The sequence below is a fragment of the Giraffa tippelskirchi genome, chromosome 5, assembly GCF_054371585.1.
Source record: "Giraffa tippelskirchi isolate mGirTip1 chromosome 5, T2T-mGirTip1v1.2.pri, whole genome shotgun sequence".
Taxonomy (NCBI): Eukaryota; Metazoa; Chordata; class Mammalia; order Artiodactyla; family Giraffidae; genus Giraffa; species Giraffa tippelskirchi.
In genome coordinates, this window is record NC_137279.1 from 109,964,954 (window position 1) to 109,983,110 (window position 18,157).

At 44.7% G+C, this 18,157-nt stretch overlaps 1 protein-coding gene and 1 long non-coding RNA gene across 27 annotated transcripts in view; one reads left to right on the top strand and one right to left on the bottom strand.

The window, feature by feature from the left end:
* The window catches only part of MOV10 (Mov10 RNA helicase), a 26,312-nt gene extending 12,439 nt beyond the window's left edge, over nt 1-13,873 (bottom strand). For 4 of the 26 annotated variants that reach the window (XM_081493535.1, XM_081493530.1, XM_081493548.1 and 1 more), the window contains exons 1-3: nt 13,830-13,873; nt 13,509-13,656; nt 50-191 (exon numbers count right to left, since the gene is read on the bottom strand). In XM_081493535.1, the coding sequence (XP_081349661.1) occupies nt 50-132 (83 nt within the window). In that variant the 5' untranslated portion in view covers nt 133-191; nt 13,509-13,656; nt 13,830-13,873. Of the gene's footprint in view, nt 1-49; nt 296-7,465; nt 7,582-12,923; nt 13,122-13,508 lie in introns of those variants that run through there. The other 22 variants (XM_081493534.1, XM_081493531.1, XM_081493525.1 and 19 more) reach the window with 13 other exon arrangements.
* Nucleotides 13,586-17,261, top strand: LOC145507304 (uncharacterized). The gene is made up of 2 exons (XR_014054761.1): nt 13,586-14,287; nt 15,077-17,261. It is a non-coding gene; the product is annotated as an uncharacterized LOC145507304 (long non-coding RNA).
* Nucleotides 17,262-18,157: the final 896 nt, after the last annotated feature.

The window sequence follows — 18,157 nt, forward strand, 5'->3', positions numbered from 1 at the left end:
GTAACGGTAGTACTAGTAGCAGCAGTAGTAGTTAAGAGTAGTAACTTACTTCCAGCCTGCACCAGAGGCTACACTGTGGTTACACAACCACCCCATGTTGGTGGGTTTTAAGCAGGGGAGTGGCAAGATCATATTTGCATTTCAGATCACCCAGGCATCAGGAATGGAGGATGGATTTGCTGGAGGCAAGACTGTAGGCAGGGAGACCAGTTAGAAGAAGGCCATTGCAACCGTCCAATTCAAAGTTGACAAGGGTCCGAACAAGGCAGTGGTCAGGATGGAAGAGGAGACAGATCTGATATTTAGAATAAAAAATTAGCAGATTTTGGTTTCAGACAGGAGAGTAAATGTAGGCTGGGAAGAGGGAGGAGTCAAGGACAATACCCAAACCAGTGGCTTGGCTTCAGGGACTATTCCTGAGATAGGAGGGAGACACAGGAGGAGGAGGAGGCTGGAGGGACATATGGATCTGGACATGGTCAATTGGAGATCCCCATGGTCCACAGGCAGCTAGCTCCATGAGTCAAAAGCTGAGAACTCAGGCCAAAGTCAAAGCAGACCCTAATAACAGCGAGACGTCAATAGTATTTACAACTATGGAAGTATTCAGGATCTTCCCAGGGAGTGAGCCGTCTGAGAACCACTGAGGCCAGCACAGCCCAGGGAGGAATAGAAAACAGAGCAGGAAGCTCCTGGAGAGGGAAGAGAATCAGGAGGAAGTCTCACAATCAGGTATCAGGCTCAAATGCTGCTGAGGGGCTGAGGCAAAGGGATTGAAGTCAACCCTGGTAACTTTCACCAAGGCCCCTTGGTCAGTGAGTCACTTAAGTTCCATGAATTGGCACACATTCAAATGCCAACAGATGCCAGACTCCACAGGTATCTTTGATACCTGCAGCCATCTCAGGTCCTACTTTTGAGTCATTAGTATAAGAAGTATTACACACGTCCTTCTTAACGTGAATATTCTATAAACTACTACTCTAACCAGGGGCTTCCCTGGTGGCTCAGTGGTAAAGAAACCAGCTGCAATGCAGGAACACGGGTTTGATCCCTGGGTTGGAAAGATCCCCTGAATGAAATAGCAACCCACTACAGTATTCTTGCCTGAAAAATCCTGTGGACAGAGGAGTCTGGTGGGTCACAGTCCATGGGGTCACAGAAGAGTCAGATGCGACTAAGGGACTAAATAACAAGACTAAACAAACAAAAGCTCAGGTGCCCTGAAACACCCTGGAGCTCTCAGCTTAGTGGTAGAGAGAAAACAGGACCCTGAGGGGACTGAGCCGGAGAAGGCAATGGCACCCCACTCCAGTACTCTTGCCTGGAAAATCCCATGGATGGAGGAGCCGGGTAGGCTACAGTCCATGGGGTCACTAAGAGTTGGACACGACTGAGCGACTTCACTTTCACTTTTCCCTTTCATGCACTGGAGAAGGAAATGGCAACCCGCTCCAGTATTCTTGCCTGGAGAATCCCAGGGACAGCGGAGCCTGATGGGCTGCCGTCTATGGGGTTGCACAGAGTCGGACACGACTGAAGCAACTTAGCAGCAGCAGAGGGGATTGAGCAAACCGAGGAGCATAAATCCTGTCTAAAAGGAGGAAATGCTACTCATCTCTAGAAAGAGGTTACCAGGCCCAAGATGGCCAGATCTGGCTTTTAAGAGAAGACCAAAGTACAATTTTAAGGTGAAATCTTCCATCTTTGGAAGCTTCTGCATGGACACATGAGCTGGAGGAACTCTGCAAGTTTTGCAGCTTCTATGATAGGTGCTATGCCTGTGTGCTAAGTCACTTTAGATGGGTCCGACTCTTTGCAACCCCATGGACTGTAGCCTGCCAGGCTCCTCTCTCCAAGGGATCCTCCAGGAGAGAATACTGGAGTGGGTTGCCATGCCCTCCTCCAGGAGAAAGGTACTACCACCTAAGTATTAATAGCTTTCAAATTATTCTTCATGTCTATTACCACTACCCAAGTTCACTTGGTCTAAGGTGACATCCATAAAAATTAAAAAAAAAAAAATTTTTTAAATCACAAACTTAGTACATACTTGTTGAAAAAAGCACCAATTCTTGCATTATACATCTAGTCATCTGGATTTCAAAGGAAAAAAAGATGAACAATTCAATAGAAAAACAGAATCTTCAACTTAAAGCACAAACTGATGACTCAGGGGTAAGAAAAGATACTCCAAAAATAGAGAAATGCAAATTAAAGTAAAAATGAAGTATCATTTTGTTTCCATAAGACTGGCAAAAAAGAAGACAGTCACAACATGTATTACTATGTGAGAAAGAAAACTCTCATACGTTGCTGGTAGAAAGGGGAAATATTACAACCATTTGGAAAACCGGCAACATCTCCTAACATTTGATATGAAGGTATCCTTTAACTCATAGGAATGTATCCATGGAAAAGAAACATACCAACATATAAGAACACATGTGCAAGGAGGCCTATTATAAAGTCCTTCACATTGGCCAAGAATTGAAAACAAATGTCCATCCATAGGCAGATAGCTGAATAAGCTGTAAACACCTGTACCACAGAGTATCAGAGAGCTATTTAAAAGAATGCATCACATCCATTCGAAAGACTAAAATGTAAAAGGTTGTCAACACCAAATGTTGACAAGGATACAAAAATACCAGAATGCTCGTGCATTGTTGAATGGACTATAAAATGGTACAATCACTTTAGAAAAAGGTTTGATGGTTTCTTGTAAAGCCAAACATAACATAATACTATGATTTTTAATAAAAATATGATTATATTGTTCATGAAATAAAAATTCATAAAAAATGTAACATGACTATAACATCTAGTGTAGACCTACCACTGGTATTTATTCAATAAGGACTTGCCAGGAGAATGGGTGAAAGAAGTATCAAGCAATTCCAGACTGTTATTTTATAGACGAAACAGGTTAACAATGCAAACACTGAACCTCTGGTTGCCAGCAATGCTATGCGATGGCCTGGAATATCAAGTGTCAGGTTATATGTATTGTCCAAACTTGGACAGTCCAACTGCAGGCAAGGTCACACCAGAAGACCAGTCTAAAGAAGACTTTGAAATAAAAAAAAATAAAGACTTTGCTGCCAACTACCAAAAAAGAGGTTAAGCAATTTGCCCAAGATCAGTCTCCAGGACATGTATATATTTCAGGGTTTCAAGGTCATTGTTTTCAGTTTGGGGCTATTTTGAATAAAACCACTATATATATACATACATATGCTTCCGTGTTGGCTTAGTGGTAAAGAATCTGCCTACAATGTATGAGCTATGGGATTAATCCCTGGGTCAGCACGGCAACCCATTCCAGTCTTCTTGCCTGGAGAATCCCATGGACAGAGGAGCCTGGCAGGCTATACAGTCCATAGGGTCACCAAGAGTCAGACATGATGGAAGCGACTTAGCATGCATGTGTGCATATATATATATATATTTTTTCCCCCACCTTGGCCAAGCGAGCTGCATGTGGGATCTTAATTCCTGGACCAAGGATCTAACCCAAGCCCTTTGCATTGCAAGCATGGAGTCTTAACCACTGGACTGCCAGGGAAGTCCCCATGATTTATATTCATATAAGATATACTGTTGTTGTTGTTTAGTTGCTAAGTCCAACTCTTTGCAACCCCAGGGACTGTAGCCTGCCTGACTCTCTGTCAATGGGGATTCTCCAGGCAAGAATACTGGAATGGGTTGCCATTTCCTTCTCCAGGGGATCTTCCTGACCCATGAATCAAACTCAAGTCCCCTGCTTGGCAGGATGATTCTTTACCACTGAGCCACCAGGAAAGCCCATAAGAAATATTGGTGGTAAAAGAATACCCAAAAAATTGGTAGTAAAATATTGGTGGTAAAAAGAAACCACTGATACACAGAACAACATGCGTGAATCTCAAACACATTATGCTGAACAAAAGATGCCTTACATAAAAGAGGACATACTATCTGATTCCATTAAATAAAGTTCTAGAATGGATAGTATCTAAAAAAAAAAAAGATCAGCAGTGGATACTGGGTGGGTAAAGGTGAGGACTAAATAGGACAGGAGATGAAGGAACTTATTGGGGTGATGTTATGTTTTATATGTTGATAGTGTGTTGCACACAGGTATATGGATTCATTAAAACTCACAGAATGGGACATTTGAAATCTTGTCTATTTCACTGTAGGTAAATTTTACTTAAAAAAAAAAAAAGGTAAACATGAATTCCCTGGTGGTCCAGTGGTTAGGATTTTGCCTTCTTACTGCCTAGGGAGTGGGTTCAGTCCCTGATCTGGGCACTAAGATCCCACAAGCTGTGTTGCTGCTGCTACTGCTGCTAAGTCGCTTCAGTCGTGTCCGACTCTGTGCGACCCCATAGACGGCAGCCCACCAGACTCCTCTGTCCCTGGGATTCTCCAGGCAAGAATACTGGAGTAGGTTGCCATTTCCTTCTCCAGTGCATGAAAGGGAAAAGTGAAAGTGAAGTTGCTCAGTCGTGTCCGACTCTTCGCGACCCCATGGGCTGCAGCCTACCAGGCTCCTCTGTCCATGGGGTTTCCCAGGCAAGAGTACTGGAGTGGGGTGCTATTGCCTTCTCCGACAAGCTGTGTGGAGTGGTCCAAAAAAAACCCTACCGTAAACAAATTTTGAACTCTTAGATCAATAGTTATAATAACAACAATCACGCTGAAGTGTTCAGGGGTGAACTGTACTGGTATCTGTAACTTATTATAAATTGCATCAAAAAAATTAAGATAGCTAGATGGGGACATTCCTGTTGGTTCAGTGGTTAAGACTCCACAATTTCACTGCAGGCGGCACTAGTTTACCCCTGGTCGGGAACTAAGATCCTCACATGCCCACATGGTGCAAGATAAATATAGCAAGACAGATGGATGAGCAGGCATGTGTCAAATACTAATTAAGAAATCTAGGTGAGTGGCCATTGCAACCCCCTGCTCTGCAAGCCCGCAGAGCTGTACTCAGAAGCTGACCTCGGACCCAACCGTCCCTGAGTCTTGGCTGCCCTCACTCTGCCACCTGCCTTCGGAACAAGACTTGTTGGAGCATCTGTGCTTGCTGCCTCTGCAAACGGATTACAAGGGCCAGAAACTAGCCGAACAGATGTTTCAGGGAATTTTCTTTTTTTCTGCAATAGTTGGATTCATCTATGGGTACCTGGCTGAACAGTTAGGGAGGACTGTCTACATAGTTATGGCCGGATTTGCTGACACTTCCTCCGTGGCCTATTTATCCCCAGCACCCGCTCAAGTGGTTACCTGTTCAAGACTCAAGCATAGAAGAAAAGAAACCAGGGGAAAGAAAAGAGGCGTGCCAAAAGTAACTGATTGGGGTTTTCATGATTCAGTTTTTACTATTGCACCTGCTTTTGTTTCATGAGACAGGAACTAAACTGTTTTCTGTGAGAAACATGCTCTCCAGCCCAAACTCAAGAATGGACCTGGATACATGAGGTTTAGCAGAAAGCTCTGTGGCAGGCACACCCACAGTCCTTACACAAAGCAAGTTATCCTAGCATGCAAGCCCCTCTCCCCGTTCCTCACTGGATGAGTACTATGCGGTGAACAATCTTCTCGGAAGTCACCTAGGGTTGTTCTCTCCCTCTTTATGGGCTGGCCCCTCCCTGACATCTTGTTTCGTCCTTTCCTGTGCACCTCTTTCTGTTTTTTTTATGTTCTGAATTCACCAATAGGGTGAGCCCGCGTGAAACCCTTATGTTTTGAATTCACCAATAGAATGAACCTGGGTGAAAAACCTTAGGCATTCCACCCTCCCTTTGTTTGCCAATTTTCCAGTTTTGTAACCCTTATGGCTATTACACCAGCAAGCTGTCACTCAAAGCTAGCTATTTTTGAAAATGGATCACTTTAGTTCTTACCTTTTCCTATACAAAACATGAGCTAAAAACACCTATGCTCAGCTGCGTATAGATTTTGTTCTCCCTCTATTTCATTTCTCAAAATTATCCAAGCCAGGCTTCAGCAATACGTGAACCGTGAACTTCCAGATGTTCAAGCTGGTTTTAGAAAAGGCAGAGGAACCAGAGATCTAATTGCCAACATCCACTGGATCATCGAAAAAGCAAGAGAGTTCCAGAAAAACATCTATTTCTGCTTTATTGACTATCCCAAAGCCTTTGACTGTGTGGATCACAATAAACTGTGGAAAATTCTGAAAGAGATGGGAATACCAGACCACCTGACCTGCCTCTTGAGAAATCTGTATGCAGGTCAGGAAGCAACAGTTAGAACTGGACATGGAACAACAGACTGGTTCCAAATAGGAAAAGGAGTACGTCAAGGCTGTATATTGTCACCTTGCTTAATTTATATGCAGAGTACATCATGAGAAACATTGGGCTGGATGAAGCACAAGCTGGAATCAAGATTGCCGGGAGAAATATCAATAACCTCAGATATGCAGATGACACCACCCTTATGGCAGAAAGTGAAGAAGAACTAAAGAGCCTCTTGATGAAGGTGAAAGAGGAGAGTGAAAAGTTGGCTTAAAGCTCAACATTCAGAAAACTAAGATCATGGCATCTGGTCCCATCACGTCATGGGAAATAGATGGGGAAACAGTGTCAGACTTTTTTTGGGGGGGCTCCAAAATCACTGCAGATGGTGATTGCAGCCATGAAATTAAAAGACGCTTACTCCTTGGAAGGAAAGTTATGACCAACCTAGATAGCATATTTAAAAGCAGAGACATTACTTTGCCAACAAAAGTCCGTCTAGTCAAGGCTATGGTTTTTCCACTAGTCATGTATGGATGTGAGAGTTGGACGGTGAAGAAAGCTGAGCGCCGAAGAATTGATGCTTTTGAACTGTGGTGCTGGAGAAGACTCTTGAGAGTCCCTTGGACTGCAAGGAGATCCAACCAGTCCATCCTAAAGGAGATCAGTCTTGGGTGTTCATTGGAAGGACTGATGCTGAAGCTGAAACTCCAATACTTTGGCTACCTCATGCGAAGAGATGACTCACTGGAAAAGATCCTGATGCTGGGAAGGATTGGGGGCGGGAGGAGAAGGGGACGACAGAGGATGAGATGGCTGGATGGCATCACCGACCCGATCGACATGAGTTTGAGTAAACTCCAGGAGTTGGTGATGGACAGGGAGGCCTGGCGTGCTGCGATTCATGTGGTCGCAAAGAGTCGGACACGACTGAGTGACTGAACTGAACTACTTCATTTCTCTGTTGGGCTTTAATTTATAAATAATTTGGACCTTGTCTTCACAAACTTCCTCTGAAATGGAGAACTGAAAACACAAGTATGCAAAGTTTGTCTCAGGTCTACAAAATAATGGATAAAAGCTTCATAAATGATAGTACAATTTAACTATCAAAGTTTTATAATTAATTATAAGTAGTCAGGCTGTTTTAATGTTTTAAATTAAAATTCAGTGCAATTAAAAAAAAAAAAGAAATCCAAGTGAGGCGAAACCTGTGGGGCCCTCCAGGGCACAAAAGCCCGTGTTGCTTGCTTCTTCTTTGTAGAAATAGACTTCATTCAGCCTCCTCCACCGTCCCAGAGTTCCAAGGGGCAGATTCAAATAGTCGCTAATCAGGGAACAGAGGGAAATGCAGAAACAAGGTGGGGAAGGGGGGTGTGAGGGGGTGTGGGGGGTTTGCAGTCAAGAAACAATAGTGCAGCCTTGGGGCCGGGTCCTATTTCCTCCTCAAGGAATACACACAACAATAGCTTTGCATGGCTAGGAACTAAGGCCACCACCCAGGTGGATGACAGTAACTTCAGGCAGAGCACAAGATTCCGGGAGCACCACCCTGTTACCTCACCACCAACCAATCAGAAGAAAGTCACACACCCTGCAGCCCTCATTCCAAATTCTGCCTATAACAACTTCTCCCAGAAAACCCTCAGGGAGCTGCCTAAATCACCTGTTTTCTTTGCTTGGCCCTGTAATAACCCTTTCTCTGCTCCTGACTCGGACAGTTTGGTCTGTTTGGCGTCATATATGCGTGGGGCACACCAATTTGTGTTCAGTAACAAAGGTAATGGTTGTTAAATGTCATATTATTTCAACTTTTCATTATGTTTGAAATTTGTCATAATAAGATGTTGAGGAAAAAACCCAATAATGCAATTAGAAGAATATACCAGACAATTAGGAGTCATTTCCATGATGTATTGATGAGTATGAAAATCGGGAGATGGAAAATGTGTATAACATGATCCTTTAAAAATAAAACAATAACAAAAATACCCTAATTGATATGAGTTACCTTAGTGTGGAACAGAATGTGGCAATGTAGGTGGGATGCTGATATGAGAGGTACCTGCATGCTCAGTTTTGAAGTTGTGTCTGAATCTGAGACCCCATGGACTGCAGCATGCCAGGCTCCCCTATCCTTCACTATCTCCTGGAGTTTGCTCAGATTCATGTCCATTGAGTTGCTCATCCTTTGCCATCTCCTTCTCCTTTTGCCTTCATTACCTGACAAAACATTAAGGGTTCCCACTCTTTCACTCTCAACTACCTGCTTAGCTGTTTGACAGTAAAGAATCTGCCTGCAATGTGGGAGACCTGGGTTCGGTCCCTGGGTCGGGAAGGTCTTCTGGAGAAGGGAATGGCTACCCATTCCAGTATTCTTGCCTGGAGAATTCATGGACAGAAGAGCCTGGCAAGCTACTGTCCATGGGGTGGCAAAGAGTCAGACATGATCAAGCGACTAACCCTTTTACTTTAACTGTTTGATGTATACTTCTCCAGGCTCTTTTCCTTGCATTAAAAAAAAATTTTTTTTTAAGTACACATATTTTTTTGTGTGCTACACATACTATTCTGCAACAGACTTCTTTCACCACCATGGACACCATGACAACATTTTACCAAGCCACCTAGCTCTTTTGAATGGTGGCAAAGGATAGCACAGTATGAATGCATTGTGATGGGTTTAACTATTTGTTAGGCAATATAGCTAGGCTGCCAACAATTTTTGGCGATTTCAAATGTTACAATAACCATCCCTCTGGGTCAAAGAGAATGAAGCTTTACTTTGATGTGTGTGCGCCCCTGCATTTAAACTGTGGTCAACCACTGGACCACCAGCAAAGTCCTTGAGATTCGTATTCACATAAGAAATACTGTTGATGTTGTTATTTAGTTGCTTAGTTGTGTCTGACTCTTTGGGACCCCATGGACTGTAGCCCGCCAGGCTCCTCTGTGCATGGAATTTTCCAAGTCAGAATACTAGAGTGGATTGCCATTTTCTCCTCCAGAGGATCTTCGGAACCCAGGTATCAGACCCGGGTCTCCTGTGGCTCCTGCATTGGCAAGCAGATTCTTTCCCACTGAGACAGCTGGGAAACCCCCTTTACTTTGAAAAGTTCTGCCAAATTGTCCTCTAAACAAGTTGTACAAACTTACATTCTCACTGAAAAGAATTTGAGAAAACTCTTTTCCTAGACCCTAACATCAGAAACCTTCAATCTTCTAAATTTTTGACAATCTGATAAGCAAATGAATGGTTCAGTTCAGTTCAGTTCAGTCGTTCAGTTGTGTCTGATTCTTTTCAACCCCACGGACCCCAGGCATCCCTGTCCCTCACCAACTCCTGGAGCTTGCTCAAATGAATGGTACCTTGTTTGTATTTTCAGTTCCCTGATCACTAACATAATCAAGTATCTTTCCTTTTGTTTATTAGTCATTTATATTTCTTCTGTGAACTGAATTGACTGAGTGACTGAAAGTAAAATGTAAACTTTTACTGTGGATAGAGGTCCAGAATGACCTTTCTAAAAACACTGATTATCTCAGTGTCCTACTTTGCAACTTTTTGTGCTTTTCTGTTTCTGTTAAGATTAAAAACAAAAAACCTCACATCACCTCCCCATAGCCCACAATGGCTCACCCAATCCAGCCCCTGCCTCCCTCTGACCTCATGTCACCTGTTCATAGGAGTTCACCCCCAGCCTTGGAGGTGCTACTTCCTCTGCCTGGACTGCCCTCCCCTTGTCTTACATCTGCTAACTCCATTTATCATTCGAGATTCTGCTCAAACATTACTTTCTCCAGAGACTTCTGGTTCCTAGACTCGGTCAGGTCTCCAAGTCCTAGTCACGAGCATCCTGGGCTTTTTCTCACAAGCACTTATCCGAACAGTAGTTAAATAAGTTTTTTGTTTTTTTTTTAAGTATTTGTCTTTAATTGCCTCCTTCTTCCTTAGGTTCCTTCTGTGTCTCTACAGCAACTCACAGTTTTGCTTTGCTCATAGGAGGCATTCAGCCAATATTTGTTGAATAAAAGAATGAGCCTCTTGCCCAAGGCAAGAATCATCTCCTCTCAGAAACTTTTTCATGATGCCAGTGCTTATTCCATAACGGACTCCTAACCAGCAATGTTAATGATAGCTGCCATTTCCAAAGCCCATGCAGTCTGTTACCAGGGGAAATGCCTTACCTATGATATTCTGGCCTTACACAACTGAGAGAAAGGCAGTATTTTACACACTTAATAGTTAGGGAAATTTAGATACGTGGTTAAAATCAAATGCAACTAGTAAGTGGCAGAGTCAGAATTTGAACTCCAGCTATGGAAACATGATACTAGCTCCTGAAGCTCAGGATGACATGTTTATCTACACATCTGCCACTCCCTACTAGCCTATACTCTTTAGAGGCAGGAACCAGGGAACAGGCAAATGGTAGTGCCCCCATTAAATATATTTGCCAAATGAATAACAAGAGGTGGGAAAAGTTAATAAGAGTTGAGAGCAGGGTACTTCATAACATTATAAAATAACCTATTAATAGTTGGAAGGGACCTATTCTTCTCAGTGGAGGAAGCGCCCCCAAATTCCTGATACAAGGTGACTTGCTATAGCTCCCCTACAACCTTTTCTCTTGTAGATCAACTCTACTTACTAACTCTATTAGATTCTGAAAGCATTTACTGAGCATCTAATACATACAAGGCTCTATACTGGAGACTGAGGGAAGGCGCCAACATGATGAAAGGCCTGTCCCTGTGTCCAGCGGCTCTCCAGTCTGGTGGAGAGACGCTAGCTCTAACACAAGGTAGGGTGTCATCCAGCTATAACCAAGCTTCGAAGAAGGAGCAATGAGAGCCCAGAGAAGAAGCAATAAATTTCCATTGGGTAGATGAGGGTTGAGGTCACAGCATAAGAAAGTTCTCTCTAATCAGAACAGAAATCTTTTCCACCTGGTGGATGGTGGGTGGTTTTTTTTGGCTGTGTCACTTAATTCATTCAGTTTGTGGCACCTCACTTAACCAACCAGGGACTAAACCCGAGCAAGTGCAGTGAAAGCCTGGAATCCTAACCACTAGGTCACCAAGGAATTCCCTGAGGGGGCCAGGTTGAGTGAACCCAGTTCTGCCTTCCAGAATGACACCAAAGTATAACCCTTTCCCCTCAGGACAGTCTTTAAAATATTCACCAATAACTACCTTGTCCTCTCCAATTTTTCTCTTTTCAAGGCCAACATTTCTCCATTTCTTTGACTGGGTTTCACAAAAAGAATGAATCAACATAGAAGCCTTTCCTCCTCCTCCAAGTACTAAAATGCTATCTAGCCTTCAAAGCAAAGGACAAGGTCAATGCTACCCTCTCCATCGAGTTCCCTAATAACTACAGGGGAGTTGTATCTTACTTGCCTAAAAACAAGTATATACTAAAAAAATTACTTTTGAAATCCCTTAGATTCACTCATAATGTACGGTATATGTAGTTTCCTGTTTGCCTGTTTATGGCTATCTGACAAAGCCTGTTTTCCCCCGGTTTTGAAACATATTGTGTAACTTTGATGTAGAGATGACAAAAGACTCTCTCCTTGAGGAAACTTCAGTCAGGCCCCTCTGAACCCTCTTCTGCCTCAGGCTTCAACTTTGCCCCACCCCCACAGCCTTAACGCTGTCTCTGAGTGATTCTTCATTCAAGACCCCCTCACTCCCTGTTGGCTATAAATCCCAGCTGTCTTTGCTGTATTGAGAGATTGAGCAAGAGCTCCTCCCATTGCAGTACCTACTGCAATAGTCTCGAATAGTCTTCCTCACCATTTAAACAAGCATCAGAATGATAGTCTCTTTAACAGAGCCAAAAGAAGTAGTCGACTTTTGTTCAGTCGCGTTGTACCTATTTTTTTGGACACAGGTGAATTCATGGATGTGAAGTGTTGAAGATGTGACTCAATGGTAATTGTTCTCTTTTTATTTTTTCTCCACCACTTTTCTTATTATCTGTATTATAGTCCTCATGCTATTTTATTATTTATCACAGCATACTGTATGTATATCACAGCCTCTCTGCTTCCCTGGCATTATGTATTTTCCATCTTTATATTCCCCACAGTGCCCAGCACAGTGTGGGGACATAAAACAGGTCAGTGTCTTTGCTCCTTCAGGTGCTACTCAAACCCGTTAAATGTCCCTCTTAAAAAGTGACACTCATGACTGAAAACAATATTCCAGAAATGATCCGGTAAACCTGGAGAATCACTTACCTCCTGCCCCCCACCCCAAACCACACTTCTATAAACACAGTCTAACACTTCTTTGGCTCTTTTAAGCAGCCACACCCGCCTTTTGGTCTACTGAAACCTAAGGTCTTTTTCAAGAGGTCTGTTAGTAAGCCTAGATTCCCACCACCCAGTATTTATTTAAGTCTTTACATTTATCCCTGTTAAATTGTTTCTTGGTCTTCGGCCCAAGACCCCAAGACTGCAGCCTGTTGATATAGGTGTTTTTGAAGCACAATTCTGTGGTTTGACAGGGAGAAGTCTCTTTGATTTTCACTTGAATGGGAACAGGCAAGGAGGACCAAACAGCCTTTAGCCACAGGATGAGAAGGGGCCTCGAGGAGACCGGCCCCCGCGCGGGTCTCCATGGAGAAGCCACAGGTGCTAATGGAGGTTTGGTACGTACGCAGTTGGTGCCCTTTCCTTCTTCCCCGAGCTCCCTGGACTCTCCCCCTCCTACACTGGGTCTCTTCAGCTCTCTGGGATAGCGAACCCCCGAGGAAGCAGCCCCTCAATGAAGGGGCGGAGGTCCCCGCAAAGCTCGCGCCAGGGCGGGCAGCCCCCAGCAGGCAGCTCGTTCCTCGCTCTTCTGCAAAGCCTGGGCTCCCTCCCGAGCTCCCTTCCCCCACGCCGAGCGCTTCCCACCCTCAGCCCCCAACCCCCGCGGGCGGCGCGTGGGCGCAGCACCCGGCTCCCCCAGACGTGTCCAGCGCCGCCGCCTGGGGAGCAGGCTGTGGGGGAGGTTCTCCGCCCGGACTCGGCGCAGGGGCCCGGCAGGGGCAGAGCGGGTGGGATGCGGGCGGCGCTGGCGGCGCGGGCGGGGCGTGGGCACCGCGCGGGAGGGGGCGCTGCGCGGCCCCGGGACCCGCCGGAGCCACCGGGGGAGCTGCCGTTCTTCTGCGCCCCGGGGCGGGAAGGGTGGCCCCGTCGCGGGGGTCGCGGCGGTAAGCTGGGCCCGCGTTTCGGGGCCGGGGAGTGGGCCGGCCCGTACCTGGTCTTGAAGTCCTGGTTATAAATGGTCCTCAGCCTCTCGCGATCTGTCTCCCTGTCCTGTCCTCGATCGACCAGGAAATTCTCGAATCTCTGGCCCGTCTCCCGGAGCTGCCGGCAGCTGAACTTACTGGGCATCGCGGCGGCGACTGCGGCCCAGGAAGGAGGGTTCGGAGAAATGAAACTGAAAGTCGCCGCCGCGGCTAGAAGTTGGCGGTCTTAGGGTGAGGGTGCTGCAGCGGAGAAAGCCCCAACTCCGATCCCAGATCCGGCAGGATCCCTTCTCCCCCCACCAGGTTTCCCTCTTCGGTTCTTTTCCTACCTGAGCCTTCCCTTCCGTCTCTTCGTCCTATCCCCTCCCCCTCTGCCCATTAACTCTTTGCTAAGGAGTCTGACCCCTCCCTCAGGGCCCTCCCCTTACCCCAAGCTCCCTCCCCTGGCTTTCAGCCAGAATCTGAACGTGGCTATCGCCTGGGGCCCCCTGAACAGTCCGGGAGGACTTCCTAGCCTCAGTTTGGACAACTCCCACGCCCACCTCCCAGGGCTTCGCGACTTATTGAAAAGCAGGGGAGCAAAGGGCAGGGATTGGGACCTGGGTCGGCTGCAGCTGGACTGGGGCAGCTCATCCAACAGCTCCCCCAGACAGCCTGGGACACAGGCAAGTACGGAAGCGAGAGGCACGCCCCCCTCCCCCATTTTCCCTTCTCCGGCTTGCAGACGCTGGGAGGAAGGCGTAAGAGCCAAGAAGTTTGGGGGAAGAACCGAGAGTCTCTGATAAAGGTGTGTACGCGTGGGAGGGAGGAACAAGGGGCTTTGCCGGGATGAACAGTTCATTACTTTTTCTGTCACAAAGGCTTCGTTATGTGGAAAGGCTCGCGATCCCTAGCCTTAAGCCACATATTTGGGCACTTAATGCACCCCAGGCTGTATTACTCTTAATTGTTACTAGTATTTAGCTAAGGGTTGCCCCAGTCATCAAAATATTAGCTTCTGGAGAGCAAGAGACTGTTAGGTTAGGCAATAAATGGTTAATAGCTACAGCATCAGTACCAGGAAGAGAAGCATTAAGAAGCTTCGGAAGACAGATGGTTAAGACAAACTAAAGGGAGTGGGGGTACAACAACAAACCTAAAAAAAGCCTCATCATCTACTTATCTTCTGGAGTACAAAAACACACTGACTAGGATCAGACAAAGATCATAAAAGTTACATTTAAAAAAATCTTTAAACAAAAATACCGGTTCCCAATATATCCAAGGTTGTGGTGTTCTCCAATGTCATTCCCTGTAGGAGGCCACACACTATCTAACCTAGTGTGAAGAATGCTCAGAACCCAGGTCATGCTCCAGCTGGGCTACCCCTGTACCTTTTCTCAGGCCAACAACCAACTAAAGCCAAGAAAAACAGGCTTTAGCAACAGGAAATTTAGTGTCAGTGGGAACCAAAGTTACAGGGAGAGGGGGAGAACAGAACAGGGGAATATGTTCTTAGAAATTGCTTATGCAAAGTGGAGGGAAAAACTAGGAATGTGGCCAAAGATTTTATCTTTTTTCTCCCCCAATTATCCAGTGAGGCCTGAGTATTAAAGAAGAGTGAACTCCTCAGAATAGCACTATTGCTTAACCACTTCAAAAACCTACCACCCACCATACCCAAACTGAACATCTGGACATCTGGCTCTATTCTGATCAGAAATCTAAGCCTCCATTCTTCCTGGATACATAACCTCCCCTTTCTCAAATTATGCCTATTTCCTGGATGTTCTCAAAACATACACAAATAGCTATAGTATAGTAAAAACATGGGTGAAAATGTGATCTTATGTGGCTTTTGTGACAAGGGAACCTCTAAACCAGTTTCATCTGGAAAAATCCATTTCCCTTAGTGCAGCTCAGTTCAGTCGCTCAGTCGTGTCTGACTCTGTGTGACCCCATGGACTGCAGCACACTAGGCTTCCCTGTCTATTGCCAACTCCTGGAGCTTGCTCAAACTCATGTCTGTTAAGTTGGTGATGCCATCCAAACATCTCATCCTCTGTCATCCCCTTCTCCTCCTGCCTTCAAACTTTCCCAGCATCAGGGTCTGTTCCTGAGTCAGTTCTTCACATCAGGTGGCCAAAGTATTGGAGTTTCAGCTTCAGCATCAGTCCTTTCAATGAATATTCAGGACTGATTTCCTTTGACTGGTTGGATCTCCTTGCTGTCCAAGGGACTCTCAAGTCTTCTCCAACACCACAGTTCAAAAGCATCAGTTCTTTGGTGCTCAGCTTTTATAATCCAACTCTCACATCCATACATGACTATTGGCAAAACCATAGCTTTGACTAGATGGACCTTTGTTGGCAAAGTAATGTCTCTGCTTTTTAATATGCTATCTAGGTTGGTCATAGCTTTTCTTCCAAGGAGTAAGCGTCTTTTAATTTCACAGCTGCAGTCACCATCTGCAGTGATTTTGGAGCCCCTCAAAATTAAGTCTCACTGTTTCCATTGTTTTCCCATCTATTTGCCATGAATTGATGGGACGGGATGCCATGATCTTCGTTTTTTGAATGTTGAGTTTTAAGCCAGCTTTTTCCACTCTCCTCTTTCCCTAGGAGTTATTTTCACATGTGGCTGTCTAGATGCCTAGAATGGTCTTCCTACCTTTCACAACTAGCTCAGGTCTCACTTTCCTCCCCAAATCCTTCTGTACTTAGAAAAATCTCACTATAAAGTAATAAGGTTTTGTTTGTGTGTGTGCTAAGTCTCTCAGTCATGTCTGACACTTTGCGACCCTATGGGCTGTAGAGTGGGTTGCCATGCCCTCCTCCAGGGTATCTTCCCTACCCAGGGAACAAAGCTGGGTCTCCTGTGTCTCCTGCACTGGCAGGGAGGTTACTAGTGCCACTTGGGAAGCCCAATAAGGTTGATTTTGCGTACGTGCAGGCTAAGTTGCTTCAGTCCTGTCCGACTCTTTGCAACCCCATAGCACTGAAGGCAATCCGAAAGTTAACTCTGGCCAAGGACATTACTGGAACAAACCTAGAGCCTTCTGAGGTAACTACTTTGGAGAAGAATGTTAAGAGCCCTGTTGTTTTTTTCCCATAGTCTCACTACTCCATAGTTACTTGGATTCTACAATTCAGTTTTTTTTTTTTACAATTCAGTTTTGAATTGTCTCTAACTTTATAAAACTTTTCCACTAAGACTGTACTCCCCAAGGCAACAGTGCTAAAACTGACTGAAATGCTTTAATTGGTCAGCCTACCGTTGACCAAAGGAATGGCTGTGGCAGGTAGAGTTGATCCTCATTATTTGTAGATTCTGTATTTGCAAGTTCACCTAATCACTAAAATCAGTAACCCCCAAATCAACACTTGCAGTACTTTTGTAGTCATCCATGGATGTGCAGAGTGGCAAAAAGAAAAATCTGAGTTGCCCAATGTGCCTGTTCCCAGCTGAAGTAGAACAAGGCCATATCCTTCCTGCTTTGTTTCAGCTCATGTAATAGAAGTCCTTTTTGTGGTGTATTTTGTGGTCACATTTTGTGTGCTTTTTTTTTCGTCACTGCTTAAAATGGCCCCCAAACCTATGTAGTGCTGAAATGCTGTCTAGTGTTCCTAAGTACAAGACTGATGTCCCTTATAGAGAAAATTCCCATGTTAGATAAGCTTTGTTAACTTAGGCGTGAGTTATAGTGCTGTCAGCTTTGAGTTCAATGTTAAAGAATAAAAAATGATTAAATACAGTGATTTAAATAAAAATATATAAACCAAGATTGTGTATTAATGGGTTGACAAAAATGTTGTGACCAAACCCCAGAGCAATGTTTCAATATGTGCTAATTCAATGTTTGCTGGCAATTTTACAGAACATAACCACAGCAAATGAGGATTAACACCCATAACAGAATGCTTTTGGATACAATTGGTTTCTGCTCTCAGAGGGCTTAGATCAACTCTGTTTTGTTTTTGGCTGTGCTGTGCAGCTTGCAGGATCTCAAATTTCCCAACCAGGGAATGAACCCATGCATGCCGCCCTGCAGTGGCAGTGAGGAGTCCTAACAGCTGGACTGCCTGGGAATTCCCTACCCTGTTTTTTAACATATATTCTGTTCAAGGGAGAATTTGTTAGCTCAGTTTATTGTATGGGACTAGCCTATTTTCTATATTTACCAGTCTTTTCTTTGATTTTCTAGGAAATAAGTGGCTTGGTAGTTATATTTAAATTATAAATTCATATATTGGCATTCAAATTGTATCAGTCTTTTGTGAATTTGGAGAGAATGTGCCAAGGCTTGCTATGTATCTCATGAACCAAGATGAATCTAGTGTCAACCTTCTAGATTATAAAACAGAACAGGCACTAGAACTAGGCCAACTAACAAAAGCACAACCACCCAGGCACAAATGAAACAGTCTTCAGTAGTGTAATTTCAACTATAGGAGTGAGGCCTCAGAAGAAACTCCTTTTGGCTGGGAAACCACTGTCCTAGGATAGGCTGATTTCAGCAGTGTGATTAAGAGTCACAATTCAAGCAAATATTCTGCTGAAGGAGGTTAAGGAAGTCTGCAGGACTTGGCAAGGAGGGTTGACTTCTGCCCAATTATACAGGAAACCAAGGGCTTTAGATGGCCAAGAGATTAAGAGTCTTTACAAAAGTTTGTAAGAG